The 23,513-nt window shown below is 45.5% G+C and overlaps 3 protein-coding genes and 1 non-coding gene across 4 annotated transcripts; 3 read left to right on the top strand and 1 right to left on the bottom strand.

Annotated features, from left to right (window-relative positions):
* Positions 1 to 14,427: 14,427 nt before the first annotated feature.
* On the top strand, positions 14,428 to 14,499 carry TRNAH-GUG (transfer RNA histidin (anticodon GUG)). The gene has a single exon. It is a non-coding gene; the product is annotated as a tRNA-His (tRNA).
* Positions 14,500 to 14,744: 245 nt separating this feature from the next.
* On the bottom strand, positions 14,745 to 17,991 carry LOC147281296 (uncharacterized). Its single transcript, XM_086246894.1, has 5 exons — positions 17,662 to 17,991; positions 16,283 to 17,213; positions 15,777 to 15,872; positions 15,500 to 15,636; positions 14,745 to 15,155 (listed from the first exon to the last, which is right to left on the bottom strand). Exons 1-5 carry the CDS (start codon positions 17,910 to 17,912, stop codon positions 15,005 to 15,007), a joined length of 1,566 nt encoding a protein of 521 aa, XP_086103020.1. The 5' UTR covers positions 17,913 to 17,991; the 3' UTR covers positions 14,745 to 15,004.
* A 1,286-nt stretch (positions 17,992 to 19,277) lies between these two features.
* Positions 19,278 to 20,253, top strand: LOC147281295 (uncharacterized). The gene is made up of 2 exons (XM_086249206.1): positions 19,278 to 19,442; positions 19,586 to 20,253. Exons 1-2 carry the CDS (start codon positions 19,278 to 19,280, stop codon positions 20,105 to 20,107), a joined length of 687 nt encoding a protein of 228 aa, XP_086105332.1. The 3' UTR covers positions 20,108 to 20,253.
* Positions 20,254 to 20,955: 702 nt separating this feature from the next.
* On the top strand, positions 20,956 to 21,891 carry LOC147281294 (uncharacterized). Its single transcript, XM_086248916.1, has 2 exons — positions 20,956 to 21,186; positions 21,268 to 21,891. Exons 1-2 carry the CDS (start codon positions 21,022 to 21,024, stop codon positions 21,805 to 21,807), a joined length of 705 nt encoding a protein of 234 aa, XP_086105042.1. The 5' UTR covers positions 20,956 to 21,021; the 3' UTR covers positions 21,808 to 21,891.
* The last annotated feature ends 1,622 nt before the right edge of the window (positions 21,892 to 23,513 follow it).

Here is a 23,513-nt window from a genome sequence, read left to right as displayed (position 1 = left end):
CGAAAAAAAAGAGACTTGTACAGTGTCTGAGCAATTATCCAAACTTCGAGTTAATTACTTACATCTCATGAGATTTATCGTCTTTTAACATACACCTTATAGGGTTTCAATAATTATATATACACCTCTTGAGATTTTAAAACTGTTGCGTATAACCCCCTATAGTGAGACAAAAAATGATGAAAAATTATGCAAAAATGCATGTTAAGGGGTAAAATAGCTTAATAAAATTACTTAAAATGTAAGGTCCAACCTCAATACAAATATTTTTTTTTTATTTATTTATTTTTTTCTCTTGTAGGGGGTTATATACAATAGTTTTGAAACCTCATGGAGTGTATGTGAAAAGACGATAAATCTCAGAGGATGTAAGTGTAATTAACTTCTAAATTTGACAATATTTTCAAACTTGGTGAAAACACCTATTGGCATACTGATAAAACAGTCATCTCTCCTCAAGGATCAGCACAACCTTCTGATAATCTTACCTCTGAGATCAATCTTATTCTATGTTCGGATAGATAAGTTTTAGTTCTATCTACATGTATACCACATTGTGTGCAATTATACAAAATCGCTAATTTAGTTTAACATGATCATACATAAAAATTCTGATCACCTAAATTAAAAGTCACACGTACACATATATGACCACTCAAATGAAGAGTCCCATGTGAGGTGGAGTTTTGAGCACAAAACTACATTTTCAGCCTCTACACTTACACCTTTGGACTGGCTACTTCAATGTGCTATTAATAGAGTCTCCCCACATAGTCAACCCCTCGCCACCACCATCAGCCAATGTGTTACCCTATATATGATTTAGCCATTTTGTTCTGTCATATCTGCAACCAGAATTCAATTCTAATGCATGAGTTACTGCCATCAACCATAGGATTGCATCTTTGAATCCAAATTTTCCTAGCAGATAGTACATGCCTACTGTTTGTGGGAAAACCCACACCGATCCAAACAGCCAATCATGGCTCGACACGTGGCTGGTCAAAACCAACCTTGGAGTTGACTTTCAGTGGTCAGACTTTGACCTCCACATCATCACTACTCAGCACTTCCTCCGCCAGCTCAGCTCGGGTCTCCATGCCGAGTCCTCCATGTCCGGTCCGAGCCGAACCGATGACCTTCAAGGGATTGAGTGTTCATCTTTCCATGGTCATCCCGGTTCGGCTCGGCTCGGCTCGGCACAGAGATAATTTCCTTCCGAGTTCTGGAGTCGACTAGTTAGGGCTCGGAGGGACCCCTATCTACTGGACCGGCTCGGCCTGGAATCCCATGTCCGATCCGATCACACACGGGCTTCATGTATACGCATAAAAACGTGTGTTCGGGTCGGCTCGGCTCTCCGCCGCCATTCCTGGGAAGATCACGTTGGGATGAACCGCCACACTTGAATGCACCTGACACAAATCCTCTGACAGATGGAATATCCAGCCTGCATTCATGACTATTGAGGTAGTTTGTCTGAACCTTCCAACCTTGCATTTAATGGAGCATTCAATGCAGCATTGAATGCTGAGGAAGTGAGTGGTTGTGCATGCAACTAGTTCTGACCAGGCGCGTGGGTCTCTGGCAACCATTCATTCACATGCAGGTAACTTACTCATCCAGTCTTCCTTTGCCTATATAAGACACCATATATGCACAAAGGGGGGGATCAATCTATCAATCCATCCACAGAAACACTTACACAAAAATTCCCACTCTCCAAAGAGCATACCCAACTTGCTGAGAATAACCCAGAACATTTGCCTTGTTCTTCCCACTCTTCATCCTTTGTTCTTCCTCACCTATCATCAAACACCATCACTGATTTCATCATCGGAGCGTGTTCGGCTGGTACCACACCGGTCCATCTCCTTTGATCTTGTGTTTGTCTACAGGAAGATCCCAATCAACATTCACGTCATCATCCAGCAGGGCTTCGGATCAGCCAGGTCATCATCTCTACGTTGTTGCATCTACCTCACGAGAATTTGCATCAACAGATTGGCGTCGTCTGTGGGAAAATCGACTTCAGCCGTTGTGTTCATCATCGCAAGTGCGCTCTTCCTTCACACAAGTCATCATGGCTACCATCTTTCGTGACAGTAGTTCTTCTTCAGGAGCGTCTCAGAATGATGAACAACATCAGCCTGAGACACCTGAGAAGACGAGGGGAGCACAACTCCCCAGGACACCAAAACCCAAAGGTCCCTCAAAAATCAGGGCTGCTCACAAACTCCTTAAGGAGAGCCAGCGACATCTAGCCGCTGAGAATGCACTCCTGAAGCAGAATAATGAGCTGCTCGCAAAACAGGCCGAGCTGGCCGGAGAACTTGCACGCCATCGTGTTCAGCTCGAGAACAGTGGAGGATCAGGTTTCCGATCGCGCCAAACCCGAGCCGAGCAGGAGGTCTTCTCACCGTCTCCTTCTCGGCAAAGCACCCCAGCCTACGTGGACGACCGGTCGGCCCGGGAAAGCACGGATCACATATTTTCGGGCTTCGAGGACATGCCTCCGGCCGAGCAGGCCTAGTTCTTGAGAGCCCACCGCCTCCTCCAGCAGAAGCAGGCGGCCTTCAGGAAACACTCTCCCGAAGGTCTGGGAGGAGACCGTGCCGAGCCGGGCACGGATCAACGACCTCCAATCCGATCCAGGTTGGGGGATGTTAACCCAACTGGTTCGACTGAACCCAGGGTGCCAGTCAGAAGCAGACTTGGTCCCACCATTAGTCAAGGCCCCTCCACATCGGACACTCATTCGGGGAGACGATCCGCCGCGGAGCGATTGGGAGATACTATGGTCATGTCTGACCGTCGTCCACTCAGTGAAAGGATCACCCGCCAACCAGTGAGCGAGAGACTCGGTGATCGAACCGAACGCTCGGGGGAGAATCAAGCCGAGCCGACCACTCCCGACGTGGAAAATTTGGTCCGAACCCTGGTACAAAACCAAATCCGGAGCGTCCACGATCGGCTCGGCCAGGTCGAGGTCTCCAGGGGGTACACCGGTAGAGCCGACCACGGGGAAGAGCTTCCCCTCCCGTACATCAGCAGAATCATGGATGCTGAGGTCTCCCGGGACACCAAGCCTCCCAAGATGGATCAGTACGACGGAACCAAGGATCCGTACGATCATCTTGACAGCTTCAGGTACGCCATGGAAGCCCGCCAGGCGTTTGAAGCCACTAAGTGCCGAATTTTTCCTTCAACCTTGAAGGGATCGGCTCGGGGTTGGTTCCGGACCCTCCAGCCCAACTCCATCGACTCCTTCTCCGACCTCCGGAGGGCCTTCCTGGCGAGATATCGGGTTGTATCCGAACGACTCTACAACTTGAACGATATGTCGCTTATCAAACAACAGGAAGGGGAAAGCCTCAAGGTCTATCTGATCCGCTTCAACATCGAGTACACGAAGTGCGACGATTGCGACGACAGATCGGCTAAGAACGCCCTTATGCAAGGTCTGCTCGCCGGGGGGCTCCGCTCCCACCTGATGAGGAACCCTCCCTCTACTTATGATGAGCTTTCTGCTGAAGCCACTAAGTGGGCGCGGGCTGAGGAGTGGGATGCCCAGGTGGAGGCCCTGAATCCCATGCCGACCTCAGCCAAGAGGAAGGAGGGAGAGGTTGCAAGCCCCAAACCCCAGGTCCAATCCAAGAAGACCAGGACCGAGGAACCACGCCAACTTCTGGGCAAGGGGCCCAAGTTCATCCAATACACGGAGTACACTCCCCTAAACGCCGGTCTGGAGACGATCTTCTCCAAGGTCAAGGACCAGCTCCCAGCTGCAAGGGAGATCAAGGGACCACCCCCAGACCAAATCAGGGAGGGCGTCTTCTGCAAGTACCATTCCAATCACGGCCACGTCACGGGCGACTGCTACGCTCTCCGCGACGGAATTGAGACTCTTGCCCGGGCGGGTAAGATCAATCAATTCCTGGCCGGCGGGCCTAGGGTACCCAAGGCCGCGCCGAAGAAGCCCACCAACACCATCGATGTCAGGGATGCCGCGATCGGATCAATTGGCGGGGGCCCAACCTTCGTGGGAAGCTCGAACCGATCCCAGAAGGAGTATGTCAGACAGGCGGCTCAAGCCCACGAGTCCCTGTCGATCCAGGCAGGTCAGCCCAGCACTTCCAAAAGACAACGGAAAGACTGGGCACCGGTCACCTTTGAGCCGAACGAGGCGAATGAGATCATCTTCCCCCACTATGATCCGGTCGTCATAGTGGCTGAGGTGGCCGGGACCACCATTGCACGCTCCTTCGTCGATGGGGGGAGCTCAGTCAACATTCTCTACCATTCTGCGTTCGCGCAGATGGGCATCGGCGAGGATAAGCTGGAGACCGACACTCCCGCCTTGGTCGGGTTCGGGGGAGAGGTGGTTCAGCCCCTCGGACACATCTACCTTCCCCTTTCGCTCGGGAAGGGACCGATCAAGAAGACTTGCATGACGTACTTCATCGTCGTCAAGCGGCCATCAGCCTACAACATCATTCTGGGCAGACCAGCTCTGGTCGACCTCGACTGTATCGTCCACTACGCCAACCTCCTCATCAAATGTCCGGTGGGCGACGATTGCATTATCATTCAGGGAGACCAGTGCTCAGCTCGGTCTTGCTACGCCGCTTCGATCAAGCAGAAGGGTCAGCTGCCGAACTCGCAGGAACTTGACTCCATCGCCGATTCGGGCAGGTGGCCGAGGGCGGAAACATTCGACTTCACTTTCGAGCCGAACCCAGAATCTCTGCCCCTTCCCGTCGAGGCCTGGGAGGAAGTGCCGATCTCGGACAATACCCCAGATCGGCTCGTCCGAGTGGGGACTCAGATCAGCCCCGAGCAACGTTCTGCCATAATCGACTTCCTCCGTGCAAATGCGGAAGTGTTCGCCTGGTCTTACGATGACATGCCAGGCATATCGTCTGACGTGATCACCCACAGGCTGAACATCGACCCGGGATGCAAACCGGTCCGTCAGAAGAGGAGGTCATATGATCCGGTCCGATACGCCGCCATGGCTGAAGAGGTAACCAAGTTGCAAAACAACGGGTTCATCCGGGAGGTCAACTATCCCGACTGGCTTGCCAACGTGGTCATGGTGAAAAAGAACAACGGGAAGTGGAAGATGTGCGTGGACTTCACCGACCTGAACAGGGCTTGTCCCAAGGACAGCTTTCCCTTGCCCAGAATAGATCAGCTCGTCGATGCAACAGCTGGACATCGGCTCCTCAGTTTCATGGACGCCTATTCTGGGTATAACCAGATCCTCATGCACAAATTCGACCAGGAAGGCACATCTTTCATAACGGATCGCGGCATGTACTGCTACAATGTCATGCCCTTCGGTCTCAAAAACGCCGGAGCCACCTACCAAAGGCTGGTCAACCACATGTTCAGATCTTCCATAGGCAAATCCGTAGAGGTTTACGTGGATGACATGCTGGTCAAAAGCATCAAAGCGGACGATCACGTCAGGGACCTCGCAGACATGTTCGGAGTCCTAAAAGAATATCAGATGCGGCTGAACCCCACCAAGTGTGTCTTTGGAGTTCGGTCAGGCAAATTCCTTGGCTATCTGGTCAGCCAACGGGGGATCGAGGCCAATCCGGAGAAGATCCAGGCTTTGATCAACATGAAGCCCCCAATGACACGCAAGGAAATCCAGAGTCTGACTGGAAGAGTCGCCGCCCTGAACCGGTTCATCTCGAAGTCCACTGACCGGTGCCTCCCTTTCTTCAAAGCTTTACGGGGAGCAGGGAAGGGCATAGAATGGACCCCCCAATGCGAGCAGGCCTTTCAAGACCTGAAAAGCCACATGGGGGAACCTCCCATATTATCCAAACCAGAGGAAGGTGAAGAACTTTTTCTCTACCTCTCTGTCTCTGACTCGGCTCTCAGCTCAGTTCTGGTGAGAGAGGTCGGCGGTGTACAACACCCGGTCTTCTATACGAGCCGAGCCCTCGCCGATGCCGAGACCAGGTATCCAAAATTCGAGAAGATGGCTCTCGCCCTGGTCAGCTCGGCTCGGAAATTAAGGCCCTACTTCCAGGCTCACTCAATCGTCGTCTTGACCGATCAGCCGCTCAGACAAATCCTGGCAAAGCCCGAAACTTCGGGTCGGCTCATCAAGTGGTCGATCGAGCTCGGCGAGTTTGACATCATCTACCGTCCCAGGACGGCCATCAAAGGTCAAGCCATGTCAGACTTCATCTGTGAGTCGACCACCCCGACGGAAAACCCACCGCGCGCCGACGCTACACAAACCGCGTCTGATCCGAACACGAACGATGATCGCAGCCAGGCTGATCTCCTCACCTGGACCCTCTACGTGGACGGATCTTCCAACGCCATGGGAAGTGGAGCCGGGCTTGTTCTGATCTCCCCAGAACAGGTTGTGATGGAGTATGCTCTTCGCTTCAGATTCCAGGCGTCTAACAATGAAGCAGAGTATGAGGCGCTCATCGCCGGACTCAGACTAGCAAGGGAGCTCGGCGCGACCAAACTGAACATCTTCAGCGACTCCCAACTCATTGCCAACCAGATTTTGGGAGAGTATGAGACTCGAGAGCCTAGCATGACTGCCTATCTCGAGAAGACCCGTTTGCTGCTCGGGAACTTCCACGAATACAAAATATCCCAAATCCCGAGGGCAGAAAACTGCAGAGCCGACGCCTTGGCACGCCTGGCTTCGGCCACGGACACCGGATCCGCTAGGCACGTTCCAGTTGAAATTCTGGACAGACCTAGCACCGCCGAAAACGAGGCCGCCGTTATGCAGACCGAGGCCGAGCCGAACTGAATGACGCCGATCATCAGCTACTTGGTCTCCGGGATCCTCCCCCCAGAGAGGGACAAGGCACGTCTCGTCAAGACAAGGTCGGCTCGGTTCAGCATCATCGATGGTCAGCTCTACAAGAGAAGTTTCTCCCTGCCCTACTTGCGGTGTGTCACTCCCCAAGAAGGCCAGGATGTGCTGAGAGAAATTCACGAGGGGATATGCGGAAACCACTCCGGAGGAAGAGCCCTCGCCTACAAGACGATCCGGCAGGGCTACTTTTGGCCGACGCTGAACAAAGACGCGGATCATCTCTCTCGCGCTTGTATCAAATGCCAGCAATTTGCCGCAGTCCCCCATCAACCTCCCCAGTTGCTGACCTCCATATCCAGTCCCTGGCCATTCGCGCAGTGGGGACTCGATCTGATCGGCCCTATGCCGAAAGCGAAAGGGCAAGTCACCATGGCCGTAGTAGCAGTCGACTACTTCACCAAGTGGGCCGAAGCCGAGCCCCTAGCCACTACCACGGCCGAGCGGATGGAGACCTTCGTCTGGAAGAACATCATATGCCGGTTCGGCATGCCGCACACCATCATTGCGGACAATGGCAAGCAGTTCGACTGCAACAAATTCAGGAGTTTTTGTTCACGTCTGAACATCAACTTGCGCTTCACCGCTCCTTACCATCCGCAGTCGAACGGACAGGTCGAGGCCATCAACAAGATCATCAAGAAGACCCTAAAGACTAAGCTTGATAGTGCTAAGGAAAATTGGCCTGAACTCTTGCCAGAGGTGCTTTGGTCTTACCAAACTTCCTATCGCAACTCCACGAAGGAAACACCTTACGCATTGGCATTCGGAACTGACGCTGTCGTCCCGGTCGAAATGGGGACTTCTTCATTCCGGACCGGTACGTACAATCCCGAGAATAATGACATCGGACTAAGGCTCGGCCTAGACATGATCGAGGAGAGGCGAACCGACGCCAATCTCTGCCGAGCCGCTTACCAACAGAGGGTAGCCAAATACTACAACCAAAGGGTCAGGCCCAGGAGCTTCGGATTAGGCAGTCTCGTCATGAAGAAGAATCCCCTTGCCGTCAATGAGAGCTCATTCGATCCGAACTGGACCGGACCATACAGAATTACAGGCATAGTCAAGCCTGGCACTTACAACTTGGCCACTCTGGCTGGGAAGCCTCTCAAGCATAGCTGGAACGCTGAACACTTGAAGACTTATTATCAGTAAAAATGTAGTTAGGATCGGGGACTGTCCGACCTAACACTCATTCCAATCAATGAAAGGATGAACACATTTTGACTCATCTTCTTCTTATTTTTCGAAGAAAACACTGGGGACTCTACTCCTATACACTTTCAACAAAGAGGAAAGATCTAAGTGTTCCCTTCGAAAAAATAATAAACCCATGTGCCGAGCCGAAGTGCCATTTTCGGCCCGACGCTCGGTACATTACAGACTCATCAGGTCTATAAACTCATGTGTCGAGCTGGCGCGCCACTTTCGGCCCGACGCTCGGCATATTACAGACTCATCAGGTCTATAAACTCCTGTGCCGAGCTGGCGCGCCACTTTCGGCCCGATGCTCGACATGGTACAGACTCATCAGGTCTATAAACTCCTGTGCCGAGCTGGCGCGCCACTTTCGGCCCGATGCTCGACATGGTACAGACTCATCAGGTCTATAAACTCCTGTGCCGAGCTGGCGCGCCACTTTCGGCCCGATGCTCGACATGGTACAGACTTATTAGGTCTATAAAAATCCATGTCCGAGCCGAAGCGACTTTCTACAGTCCTAACGTTCAACAGGATATTTCTAAAGGAAAAATATACACTCCAACCAAAACTTTCATCGCGCATGCCGAGCCGATCTGAAAGTAGGTTTGAATATTTTTTCCTAAAAAACAAAATTCCTAAATATCTCAATGGGTATGCCGAGCCTATCCGGGATCACTTGGGTTTTTAAATTCCTGCTTATCTTCATTATGCTTATCAAGCTTATCCGAAGACAAGTTGGAATTTATCATTACTTTGCTTTTCATTGCGATCGGGAAGCCGAACCGATCTCAAAGAACCTTGGCTTTTATTATGTTTTTCTTGTTCATATGTTATTAGTTATGTCTTTAGCTTAATTTCCGAGCTGAACTGACAACAACTTGTTTCATAAAAAGAAAATACTGATAAAATTAAACAAGTTAAATCCAAACAAACATTTTGTTCCAAAATCAATTAAACCCGAGCCACACTTCGGCTCGGGAACAAAAACAAAAACAAAACAACATGAAAATTAAATGAGCTCTCATGCAGATCTCTCGGCAGGCCCTTCCTGGATCGGCTCGGTGGACTCCTCGGGCGTCTCCTTGCCGAGCTGCACCACCTCAACCCCGCCGATCTGCATCTCAGCATTGGGATCGGATTCGGGGACTGGGGGAATCGGGGTCGGCTCGCACTCGGGCAGCGGAGGATCCTCCGGCGTCGGATCGGTCACTGAAGTGACTACCTCGGTGGCAGCTCGGTGATCAGCAGGAGGAAGGTCTTCTTGCTGGCTCTCCTGGGTGTCCCCCTCGCCGTCGGACTCGCCGATGAAGGACAAATCCCAGTCCGGCCTCTTCGACCGGATCTCCTCCAGCAGTTCCTTGTACCCCTCGAACTGGGCATTGGCAAGTGCCTGGACGCTCGGCACTCCGGCTTGACGCCGAGACTCGACAGCCCTCCGCTCGGCAGCCTCAACGTCCCGCTGGAGGTCGTCGGCGAACTGGCCCAGCTCGGCCACCTTCTGCTCGGATACAAGGAGCTCCTTCCCGAGCCGAGCAACCTCCACCTCTTTCTCGGCCAGCTTGGACCGTAGACCTGCCGACCGATCGCGCTCGGCCTCGGCCAGCTTCTCCTTGAGCTCCTGGATCCGCTCCCGAAGCCTCCCCATTTTCGCCTCGGCGTCGACAGCAGCGTGGGCAGCTTCAAACTGCTTCAAGGCAAGCTGTGAAAACAACAAAAAATTATTAAATCCGAACCGAACGGATAAACATAATCCGAGGTGAAAAAGACTTACCAACATGGCTTGGCGGGATGTGCTCAGAGCCTTTTGACTGAAGCTCGGCTCCTCCTGGCCGACCCGGAGCCCCTCCAATACCTTCGGCGTTATCACGCGCTTGAGGCCCGTGACGAACGGCTCGATGCAGGGGTCAACCTCCACCATCTTCAGGGGCACCGAGCCAGAGGCTTCGGCATTGCGATCACCGGGTTCGGCCCGGGTCCTCTTCTCAGGACGAACCTCGGTCGCCGGGCCCTTTCTTTTCTCTCCCTACCGAGCCGATTTCGACACGGAGGGCCCGGGTCGGGCTGCGACAGCGGCGGGCGCTGGTACCGGGGTCGGTTCGGCGGGCACCCGGCCTGCAGCCTTCTTTTGGGCGCTCTTCTCCGCCTTCTTCCTGAGCCGAGCCTCCATATCTGCCGAACTCATACCTCTCTCCGCCCTCGGATTCCACCTGGGTACAAACCAGGAGATCCAGCTCGACCTGATCTGGGTTTGCCCGAGCAAGAACTTGGTGGATAGGTATTCAGCCGGCGAGTCTCTGATCACGGCGATCTGATCCCTCAGCTCGCCTCGGAGTTTATATTTGCCCCAGCTGACTGCAAGGATGAAACAGAAAGGAGTTAGCCACAAAATACATATATACAATCATCACAAAACATATACAAGTTGCCCTCGGATCGGCCCCAGTCTTCCAATGCCCACCTGGGATCCTAAAGGCTCTGGGGACCCGAGCCGGGGTGGGTCTGCTCGGATCGGCGAATTCCCAATCCCCAGAGACAAAGAAATATCTCCTCTTCCAAGTCTTCTGAGAGGAGGGATTGCCCGAGAACAACGGCCCCGAGTAGGCCTGCAGATTGTAGAAGCCGAGCTCGGTCTGCTTCGACCTCAGCGCATAGGAGCAGAATAGGATATCCTTGTCCGGCACACACTTGTGCACTTTGTGCCACAAGATATGCAAGGACAGGATGATCCTGTACACGTTGGGGTTTAGCTAGTGCGGCGCCGCGCCGATCATGGCCAGCCAGTCCTGAAGGAATGGGTGTAGGGGAAGCCGAACCCCGTTCTCGAACATTTCAGGGTACATAGTCACCCATCCCTTGGGGGGTCGGCTCGGCCTCTCCCCTTCCATCGGCAATCTCATCAGCACGGATCCGGGGACTGAGTACCTATCCCTCAAATCCCCGAGATGAAACTCGGTCATCTCATTGGGGATCTGATCGGCCTTCCACGCCAATTCCTCGTAGAAGTCCGGGTCGATCGGACTCCCAGTCACCCCCTGAGCCGAGGTCGACGCCTCGTGACCCCGGTCCCTTTCATCTGAGCCCGAGGTAAGCCTACTCGGGATGGTGGCGATCGGCTCGACGTCAAGGGGTTCCTCGTCATCACCTTCGGCCACCCCTTGTTCCCGATCGGAACTCAACACTTCGGGGTTTTCCTAGTCCCCTCGAGCTCGGCGTTCCCCGCCTGGGTTGTGATCCAGCGCCGAGCCGACCTCATCTAACTCCTCGGATAACCCGTCCCAACTCGCCTCACCTGCCGTTGGGCTTCGGCTCAGCTCGGCGTCGCTATCCCCATCAAATGCATCTCCTGAGCCGAGCCTACCGCTCGAGTCAGTTGTCGACATGACAAACACTTTTTCTCTCTCTCTCTCTTACCTTTTTGAATCAAAAAGTGTCTTTTTTCAAGAACACCAAGAACAAACCCAGAAAAAACCCGAAAATGTAAAAACTCAAAAGTGAGGAGAATCACTTACTGGTTTTCCTCCGCCCAAAGTCTCCGCCCCCAATACCCTCGGAATCACCTCGCCTACGACCGTGTCTGGTCGGATTTGGGATCGGACCACCACTCAAACGACGGAGAGAGAAAAAAAATCACGGTGGGAGAGAGAGTTTCGCAGGAGAGAGAGAGAGTGAACTTCTGAAAATGAGAGGGAAGAGAGAGAAACAGTCACATATATACCCCCATGCAAACCGATCTCAGCCCTTCATTTTTTGGCGCTTCAAATCCCAGATCTTGACACCTGTCAAGCATTCAAAATACCCATAAATGAGGTGACCCTTACGTTCCCCCATGCAGAAACCAAACGTCCCTTCACCTGCCCCCAAGATATTTTGGCCATACACAAGTCATCACCTGTTCGGATCTTCAGGAACATGGGCCTGTCAGTTTCGGCTCGGATCAAGCAACATGCTATCTTTGGGAAAAGTCCTTACACTTCAACTTCCAATCCACCACTGCCCGCTCGGATCGGAAGCTGGGGGACTCCTGTTTGTGGGAAAACCCACACCGATCCAAACAACCAATCATGGCTCGACACGTGGCTGGTCAAAACCAACCTTGGAGTTGACTTTCAGTGGTCAGACTTTGACCTCCACATCATCACTACTCAGTACTTCCTCCGCCAGCTCAGCTCGGGTCTCCATGCCGAGTCCTCCATGTCCGGTCCGAGCCGAACCGATGACCTTCAAGGGATTGAGTGTTCATTTTTCCATGGTCATCCCGGTTCGGCTCGGCTCGGCACAGAGATAATTTCCTTCCGAGTTCTGGCGTCGACTAGTTAGGGCTCGGAGGGACCCCTATCTACTGGACCGGCTCGGCCTGGAATCCCATGTCCGATCCGATCACACACGGGCTTCATGTATACGCATAAAAACGTGTGTTCGGGTCGGCTCGGCTCTCCGCCGCCATTCCCGGGAAGATCACGTTGGGATGAACCGCCACACTTGAATGCACCTGACACAAATCCTCTGACAGATGGAATATCCAGCCTGCATTCATGACTATTGAGGTAGTTTGTCTGAACCTTCCAACCTTGCATTTAATGGAGCATTCAATGCAGCATTGAATGCTGAGGAAGTGAGTGGCTGTGCATGCAACTAGTTCTGACCAGGCGCGTGGGTCTCTGGCAACCATTCATTCACATGCAGGTAACTTACTCATCCAGTCTTCCTTTGCCTATATAAGACACCATATATGCACAAAGGGGGGGATCAATCTATCAATCCATCCACAGAAACACTTACACAAAAATTCCCACTCTCCAAAGAGCATACCCAACTTGCTGAGAATAACCCAGAACATTTGCCTTGTTCTTCCCATTCTCCCAAGTTCATCCTTTGTTCTTCCTCACCTATCATCAAACACCATCACTGATTTCATCATCGGAGCGTGTTCGGCTGGTACCACACCGGTCCATCTCCTTTGATCTTGTGTTTATCTACAGGAAGATCCCAATCAACATTCACGTCATCATCCAGCAGGGCTTCGGATCAGCCAGGTCATCATCTCTACGTTGTTGCATCTACCTCACGAGAATTTGCATCAACACCTACTCCCCAACCAAATTCATTAACATAAAGCATTTGATCCAAATGCACCCAAATCTCTCTCTCAAAAACCCAACAGATCGGAAAGATGCAAATAATACAACATTAGTACACGTGGCACAAGAAACTAAAAGATAACTACAGATGATGATGTTTCACTCACGTCACAGCCTTAGCAATTCGAAAACTGATCTTGTTCTTTTCAGAACTCTAAAGTCATTCAAAAGCAAATGTGCTTAATTAGTCGAAACGTCTATGCTGTTGATGGTACGTGGTGACCACAGTTATCCAATCCAAAACACTGCAGAACAGGGTAACAAGCCACAAAGATGCATCTCCCAATTCTTCTGAAGAAGGAAGAGACTAAATAACAAGGGCAGCAACACGACAAGAAGGGATCATCATAAGGGCTGTCTCCATGATGGTGGTGGTGGTGGTAATGGTGAATATGGCCATGACTACCCATGTTCTTCCTTCAACTATTAGACAAAGATCAACAAAGCCCAACAATCAAAAACCACTTTTGAGACACATAAAGAAGAATAAGAGTGACCAATATTAGAATAATCAAGCACCAATCATGTAGAGAAACTTTAGTGATTGCCTAATTATAATATGTGATGGAGTAAGTTTAGGAAGTTTTGTCAAGTGGATTTTGTTCAACACAAACAATGAGAAATTGGGTTCATCAGTGATCATCACTAAAACATCCATTAAATTTGGAAGAGAACTTATAGTTGTAAAGAAAGTGGAATTGAAGGGTATGTATACGATCGTGCATTCGTACCTAAATGAATAGAGGAGCTAATTCTTGTAGCCAAAAGCTGCCAAGGCTTTCCTTTTCTGCTGTGCAAACCAAAATCTCTGCAGCTAAGATTTTTTTGTTTATGAAACGGAAAAGGACACGAGTCTCAGAACTGGTTTAAGTTCTTAACACAATGATCTTTGGGAGAGTCAAAAAAGTCAAGGTTTGTGGTAACGTATGCCTTTAGAATTGAACCCAAACCAACAAAGCTGAAAGCTGTGTCTACCCATAATACGATAAAGTGAACATCGTTGGAAACCAGGTGGAGGACTCTATGATTGAGCTGGAAAAGCAATGGGGCATCAAGTTATTCGTAGTTTATGATTCCTCTGGCCCAAGTTGAAGTTGTGGGGAGGGAATAGCCCAAGCGCATATAGTTTGGCCCACTTCTCACTTTGCAAGCTGCTAATTTTTCATTTATGTTCCTCTTTACTATTTCCATATTTTTATTAAGCAAAAGGACAACAATGTGGCTGTAGTTTAGTGGTAAGAATTCCACGTTGTGGCCGTGGAGACCTGGGCTCGAATCCCAGCAGCCACAAACTATGCACTTTTTATTTCTTTGGTTTTTGCTTTTTGGGCTGTATAGCCTGTATATATATATATGGTAATCTAATCTATTTAAATTCTAATCATTTCATCAGATCCGGGGATGCGATATGAACTGGATATACACCCTTGCAATCAGATTTCATTCTTGAACAAAAATTCAACATTTTAATTTACCTCGAGAATGGGTCTATATCAGGAATACAGCACATCAGAGACACAAACAAAGTTGTAATAAATTCAAAAACACAAATTGTAGATGCCTCATCATGAATTATATTATCTTTGTTCTGTAGTCTGATTGACGGTGGTCAGACAATTATGGTACAGCTCTAACATTTACTTGTATTCCTCTCTTCAAATATTTTTGTTACCATAACTATTCAACCTATTCTCTCTACATACAACATGGATTGTGCATCAAGATTTACAGAACTCCTGGATAAGAAGCTGAAGCTTCATCATGGTATTCAGTTTACACAGGGCAGAAAAAACATCTATTCGCGCTTATCCTCCTCCAGATCCTCTGCAAGCCCATTATTGTATTCTCGCTTAATTGCCACGTCTCCACTCACCTTCAAAGCACCAGTTGTTAACGAGATGCCCTCCTCATCAAAATCGTCTCCTACCTCCTCTGAGTATGCATACCTGCATGTCCAGGACCAAAAACAGAAGATTATACTAAGGCGAATGATTTTCACAAAGGAAATGTATGAAAAGCACAACTAAGACAAGAATAGCACACCATGCATCACTTGCAACAATATTGATGCACTCCTGATGCCATTTTCCATTTAAGACAGCACTTAAGGCTAAAGATATTAGAAGAAACAAAAGTCTTTTTTTTTTTTTTTTTTTTCTACTAGTTTAATGATTATAACACAAATTGTATGCCAGTCAAGCCAAACAATGGAAACATTCTTGCAGGACACATGTATAGAACTTTTTGATAAGTATGTACAGGTATTACTATTATACATCAAACAACATACCTAGTTGGGTTTCGTGAAGGAGCCCAAAGGATACATATCACAGCCAAGAGAGCATATGCAAGCAGAGTCCAAAATGCAGGAATAATCCAGGCAATTCTCCAAAGTTCACTCAATGGATCCGTTGCATTGAAATACAGCTGAGCCAACACAATTTGGAGGAGATTTAATTATTAGTTTTACTGGAGATAAGAATATGAATAAAGACACCAGATCCTCAGTATACTCCATTACATTTACACCCCATGGAATTGTTAATATATATCATTTTACGATGTACCTCAAAGCCAATCCAGGCAACTGAGATGAGCACAAACACTGCCAGAGAGTTGGTGAATTTTCGGTATAGCTCCAATTTAGCCATGTTTCTCCTGATCTGTGTCCAAAATAAATTAAAGGAAGAGGATCATACAGCATCAAAATATTATCCTGAGCTGTACATATACAATAACATGATTATGCATTCTGTCTGCACAATCATAGTTTACACTGCCAATTAGCCCAATGGAAGTTTTAAATCACATGGAATTCATGCACATTTCATTAAGTAGAAGCCACATCCAATCCAACATAACATCTCTCTCTCTCTCTCTCTCTCTCTCTCTCTCTCTCTCTCTCTCTCTCTCTCTCTCTCTCTCTCTCAGACACACACACACACACACACATATTTATTATATATATTAGACACATATTAATTAGATAAACAATTATTTGTTACAATTAAAGCATTTATATGCTGAAGCTGTAATAATATGCAAAGAAAAGAAAACAAGACAGAAGTATTACCTGAAGTTTCTCTAAAGTTTTTGATAACGATGAGAAAATCCATAGAATGAAGCATGAATCTAAGAAGGCAACAGGTAGGAACAAAAATAACTTTGTTTTTCCAGAAAAATCATTGATGTTGCCCAAATGTTCAACAAGCTCAAGTGCTTCTGATGCCACAAAATATGTCACACCAAGAAGAAGTACTTTTGGGGTTATACCACCAAGTGTAGGCTTCACCACACCAAAGCCCATGGAAACTACCAAAAGAAGAAGGCGAGAAAGAGTCTTCTTGACAGAGCTAAAGGTTACCGCCCACAATGTAATGCCCATAGGTCTGGTTCCAGTTGAATTAAAGTTGGCATACTCAAAGTACCAGACAGCCATTTCACACATTCCAAGAGCAATCACTGCTGTGATATGGTAGTGCAATTGTATAATATCTTTCCAAAACTGAACAAACCTCAGAAACCAGACAAGGCCAAGCACAAGGTAAGCTAATGACATAAATCCATAGAATGTCATCAAAGGAGCCATCTTCCCAGGCAAATAACCATCTGGGTTTCTCCAATCGGTCCTTCCTTTTATCAATGTGCCCTTGAGTTGGGGATCACAGAACATAAAATACAGGTAATACATTCCGGGACTGGTGATATCAATTGTCTTAGCATCCATTGTAGCCTCTTCATCCTTTCCTTGAAAGAAGGTCTTGATGCGTACAGGCCACTCAGGATTCTCTGTTTTGTGGATAATAACCTCTCCCACCTTGCAGTGTCCAGCATCTGAAAGACTCTTGTTGCAGCATATCGCATCCGACTTGAGGAAAGAAGCTCCAATCCTACCCCTGTCCTTGACTTCAAGAATAATAGCTTCCACCAAACCAGTATTCTGCTGCATTTCATTCGGCTTATTTGCAGACTCTTTTGTCCTCAAAAAAGTGACACTCTCAAACCTGAAATTCCACTAGTGAGCTTGGAAAATCTAAACTACGGAGTCAAATCTAAAGCATGAAATCATGAAATTAAAAATTTTGAATCTAATTTCACAATCATGATCATAATCCAGGTGAGTAACAATTGAGGATTTACCAAATGATTCTTACATTTACTAACTAAATAGACAAAAGCCCACTGTCTGGAATCAATTGGTATCACTAACCTGACAGTTACCTGGTAACATATATTAATCAAGTAACAAAATTTTGAATCAATTTCACAACCATGAACATAACCCAGTTAACAATTGAGGAATATACCAAATGATTCTTACAATTATGAACTAAATAGACAAAACCCACTATCTGTAAGCAATTGTTATCGTTGAGCTAACAATTATATTAATCAAGTAACAAAATTTGTAGAACAAAGATGACAAAGGAAAGTAAGGGAGAAATTAGTGACCTGATGAAGGACTTGCCCTTGAGGTGGTGATTGTCTGGAGAAGCAGTAGAATCGTGGACCTTAGAAGCGTAGAGACCCTCACTGCCGCCATGGAAGAAGAAGGCGTTTGACTTAGGAGTGAAAGCTTCGTTTCTGTACTCGTGGATTGAAGCGTTACACTGTTTGATGCACCCATTGCATAGTAAAAGAACCCCAAGAATGAACCCTAAAAAACGCGAGCCCTTTTCACACCAAAACACTCTCTCTTCCATTTTTCTCAGCTCTCTCTTCGTCAACAACTCACTGCACAGTGAGACGGTAAAGCGAAGAAGAATCAGGCAACCAACTGAAAACGACACCGCACCTTAGCGTTCCAACGGCTTCTCGGAGACTCGGATGGGTTTTGGATTTGGGCTTCACGTGGCTTCGTCAACTGTCGTAGGTATTGGGCTTTGTGTTGCCAACTTCCACAGCCCAAAAGAAGAAGACAGAAAAAAATTCCAACCACTATAATTAGAGATTTTAAATACAATTATACAACCAAGAATTTCAGAATTTGATTAGTTCATCACTGGCTCACTGCTTGAAAGAGTCCAAAATTTTCCATTGTTTTATTAAAAGCACTACTCAAAGAATTAACATTTTTAAATTATTTTAAAGCCAATTTTACAGCCCTTAATAATAACTAAACTCACTTACAATATTGCAATAACAAATATGTCCACTTTGTGACAAAAAAACTCACGTTATAATTTCTCTGTATTTTTTGTGTCGAGCGCTATGCGTGTGTGTGTGTGTTTTTTTTTTTTTTTTTTTTTTTGAAACTAAGCAAATTTTCACTATTGGACAATGTTAATTAGTAACAGTTATCTTTACGTTATAATACGGGTGGATGTAACTTCATAAGCTTGAATTGTGTGTTTTATGTTAGTTTCATTAATTTTTTACAAGTTTATGTAAGAAAAGACATAAGATATATTTATAAGTATTATTTTTATGCAGTTCAAATAACTATTGTTGCACAATGACAATAATTGTCACTATCTAATAGTGGCAATTGCCGAGCACTTGGTGAACAGTACCAATTACCGAGTGCGCATTTCATTAAAGTGAACTGGATTATCAACCTTATTTTTCAAGTAGACTATAAAAAACAAACCCGAGAATTAAACATTTTAAATTGTTTAGAAAAAATCATGGTCCGTCATCACTGGCCAGCCCCCTTATGTGATATGGATGCGTGATGCGCATATATCATAGAGAGTTTCATCGATTAAAAAATTTCTATACGAGTTGAGAAAACAAAGAAAATAGCATACTCTATGTGAAAATCATATCTTACTTAAAGACTTGAACCATTCATATTAATTAATAGGCTATGGCGTTTTGTTTAGTGGGCATCTAGCCATCTACTTTGTTTGGTAAATCCATGTTCCCAATTTCGGTTCAACATCATATTCATAAATTAGTTAGGCGTTTTGGGCATTACTCAATCCCCAGCCACAAAAATCTATAATGTCCATCACACATTATTCCATAACTGAACCCTCTTTCACAAATAGATTCGGCCACTAAAACACCATTTCATACCCTCTTTCATGTTACATGCATGCCTCTGATCCCCTGAAAGAATATATATGGAAGTGGTTGTTTATTTAGACACCATATTGGTTCCCTTGAGCCTCTTCCTTCTAATAGGTTATCATGCATACTTATGGCATGCCTTCAAGACCAAACCTTCTCATACCACCATTGGAGTTGACTTACTCAGAAGAAAAATATTGCTTCTAGACATTAAGAAGGTAAGTACTGTTAGCATAGTCTCACAGCATGGCCTAAATACCTTTGAAATATGTAGTATATAAGTATATGGACGCTCTTTCCTTATAAGGCACCACTTGAAAAAGCTTTAATTTTGAGGTATCTATCTCTTGAATGTTTGTAGGGTGATGGAAAGAAGGGTATGCTTGCTGTCCAAATCGTGAGAAACTCTCAAATGGTGACAATATTCACAGCTTCCACAGCAATTGTCTTTAGCATTGCCTTGGCAGCTGTGACAAACAATGCCTACAATGCAAGTGGCCACCTCTTTAAAAGTCCCTTTTTTGGTTCACATTCTGGAAGGATGTTTGCTTTAAAGTATGGGTTGGCCTCATTCCTCTTGTTGTTCAGCTCATTATGCAGCTCCATGGCCACTGGGTTCCTGATTGACTCCATTTTTCTAATCAACGCTTCTGCTGAGTTCTCATATTCTACTTGTGGGTTTTCAGTTACACAAACACTGTTCGAAAGAGGATACATGTTGGCTCTTATTGGCAACAGGCTGCTTTGTATCTCCTTTCCCCTGTTGCTGTGGTTGTTTGGTCCAGTGCCTGTGGCATTGTCGTCCCTGGCCTTGCTTTGGTGGCTTTATCAGCTTGATTTTGCTTCCCAATTCACCAAAGGCAATAGGCAGAGTCTTTGTTGAAGGAGAAATTTAGTAGTAATCAATGCAGATATACATATATATGCATAATTGGGAAAGATTAGTTTTTTAGCAGAGCAGGTACCAACTTTATTAAAATTGTGATGAACAATGTCATTCATGTAACATTACTCCATTAAAACATGAATTCAATCTCCTTCCTATTCACATATTAGAGTTGTGTGGCTGGAATGCTGGATACAAGTCATTGGTATTTTTTTACATCATAAAGTTATGTTAGTGCGCATTTGTTTTTGTTAGGTTCTAAAGAATGTTTTCCTTTTGTAGTAGCTATAAGCAGCCAATTAAAAGTAGGCACGCAACCAAACCATGGCTTCTTTCATAAGGCTGAAAGGCTACGAATTTGCCAGTAAAGTTGAATCAAACTTTATAACGCATTCCTTGCACTACTTTGGCAATTGCGTGATCGAATAATCCAATTAGCATCAGTGGATAGGTGACTGGACCCAATGCTTAGTCTCTTGCATATTCCTCCAGCCCCAAATCATCTCTAGTGTCCATTATATACATTCCACAACTCAACCCACCAATTGCAATACACTAATAAAAAGGCATATGCTTTGTGAGGTAAACTCCACTACCAATTAAGTTTTGTCATAATTCGGAGAAAAACTTGCGTATACGTGATAGTGTTGAATGACATAAGAATTCAGTTAAAAAATAATGTATTCAAGAAATAAATTAATAAATATTAATTAAATATTGACACATGTCATCATTTAACTGAGTTATTTTTTCACTCAATACTATTAAGTGACAGAAACAATTTCATATAAGTTTTCTTTTTCCTATTTAATAGGCTGTTTCGCTACAGAGCCATCTCTGATATTTCTCTCCTCAAATTAAGCCTCTTATTACATATGCCTAGCTAGTTAGAGAGCTTCATAGTATCTAAGATGGGAGTGATTCTTTATTTGGACACCATATTGGTCCCCATGAGCCTCTTCCTCACAGTGGGTTACCATGCCTATCTATGGCATAACTTCAAGAACAAACCCTCTCACACCACCATTGGAATCAACATGTTAAAGAGAAGAGCATGGTTTCTAGAGATAAAAGCGGTAAGTAACCCCCCAACTTAATTAGATAATCATGCATATATGATTCAATTACTAATGCATTTGATTTTAGCAATATTGCAGGGTGATGAAAAGAATGGTATGCTGGCGGTCCAGAGCTTGAGAAACACTCTAATGGCCACCACACTCACAGCTACCATAGCAATTCTTGTAGAAGTAATACTGGCAGCTCTAATAAACAACACTTATATTGCAACCCACCTCTTCAACAATGCGTTTCTTGGATCACAATCTACAAAGATCTTTGCTCTAAAGTATGGCTCAGCAGCACTGTCTCTGTCAGTTTGCTTCTTGTGCAGCTCTATGGCCATTGGGTTCTTGATCGATGCCAATTTCTTAATAAACGCATCTTCTGCTGCTGATGATCATGATGATGGTGGTGATGATCAGTTCTCAGCTTCTGGACACACACGAAACATATTTGAAAAAGGGTTTTTCTTGGCTCTTATTAGCAACAGAATGCTCTGCGTCACCTTTCCTATACTGTTATGGATGCTTGGACCGATCCCAGTTTGGGTTTCGTCGCTGGCACTGGTTTGGGGGCTTTATGGGCTTGATTTTGCTGGAAAGTTCACAAAGATGAATAAGCAAAGTCTCAATTGAAGACTGATGAAGACAAAAATGTAATATATTTTGTAATGTTTTAACCTTATGTAGCAAATATTAATAGGAATTTTTATTTTCCTGGTACTCTTAACTTGTGTTAATAGGAAAAGCCAATTAGATCGACCATGAATTACTGATATTATTTCTGTTTAATTGCATCCCATGTAATAGGGCCAATTGTTGATCAGAGGCTTAGCATAAAAAATGGCAACAATTTTCAAGCGCTTCTTCAATTGTGATTGTTATTAAAAGTTGTCACTGACAGCTCTAACCAAAGATGCCAACAAACAATCTATTTAGCGGTACATTTTATGGATCACATTATAAGACATTTGCTCTATTCTATAGCATAATGGTGATTCACAAATTTAAATACTAATGTTAAAAAGTGAGCTCATAAATTTATGGATTAAAAAAGTGTTATATCACATATGAAATTCTGCTATAATATATTTATTGCATCATGTTTCTTTGAAGGAAACATGATTAAATGTGGAAAGAAATTAGAACCCTTTGTTTTCAGTATCGCATTTTTTTTTTTTTGAAAAAGTAATAACATTGCATTAAAACAGTGAAAAAAGCATAAAAAATACAAAGTTATAGACTTATAGCAAGAAATTAGAAAAATCATAAGGGCCTTGTAATAATAACTATGAGGTTAACTGAGCAGCAGGTGCTCGCTTTACTTCGAGTCATTCATAATTTCATTTGGTGATGCAAAGGTTGAAAACTTTGCTTTTTCCATAGGCCATTTTGGGCTTGGGATATGTGAACACTACAGCCCAATCAGAAACCAACTGCCCACCTCAATATCAAGTACGTCTTGGGTGTCTTGGCCCAACTGTCCACCCTCATTTTTGGGCTTTGGGTCGCTTATTCTTTTTTCTTTTTAATTTTTTGTTCAAAAGTTGCTTGTGAGATAAGAATAAAAATTATTTAGACCATTTTAAATGATCATTTTGTAGACCATCTTCTACTAGCAACAGGATCCACTTTTTTGGAACTGATTAAATTATCTAGACATATGTCTCCCAATGATAATAACTAATGTTTACTTTTTTGCTCTGATAATAACTAATGTTTTTGGAACTAACTAGCTAGTCATTGGTCTAAAAAAAAGAAAAAAAAGAATAGTCATTGTAAGTTTATTTTGGGCCTCTTAAAAATGGATCTCTCTACTGTTCCAAGTCACAAGTCACAAAATTTTTTGAAGTGCGGCCCCTGCCTTCAGATGTCACTTCTCATGGCCTCGGCTGGTGTTAGAATGTAGAAAAAAATTTATCTATCTCCTCATATAATATCACATGGTATCTCTCCCCTCTTTCGTTAACTCTCTCTCTTCTTTCTCTTTCTCTTTCTCTCATCTTTTATTTCTATATCTTTTTTAAAAAATGTCACATCACTATAATATAGGGATATGTAAATTTTTTCCTAAAATGTAATCCGATTATTATTAGCACATATTTTAATAGTCTAAAGTTTTTGATAATAATGATAAAAACAAATGAATTTTATTGATACATAAGTACATAACTATTTGGAGAGACCTAAGATTACTAACTAAGGAAAAATAAAGTTGTTAAACAAGGTTGATATATTGGTCCACGCTCAGGACCAAATAAATGATTCTTTTTTTTTTTTTGGGGACAAGATCGAACAAATCAACGATTCAACCACTCCAACTTATGATATCCACGCTCCCA

This window comes from Dryas octopetala, chromosome 6 (assembly GCF_963921425.1).
Source record: "Dryas octopetala chromosome 6, drDryOcto1.1, whole genome shotgun sequence".
In the NCBI taxonomy this organism is placed as follows: domain Eukaryota; kingdom Viridiplantae; phylum Streptophyta; class Magnoliopsida; order Rosales; family Rosaceae; genus Dryas; species Dryas octopetala.
Note: the sequence above shows the minus strand (reverse complement) of the source record. Positions and strands in the feature narration are given on the sequence as shown.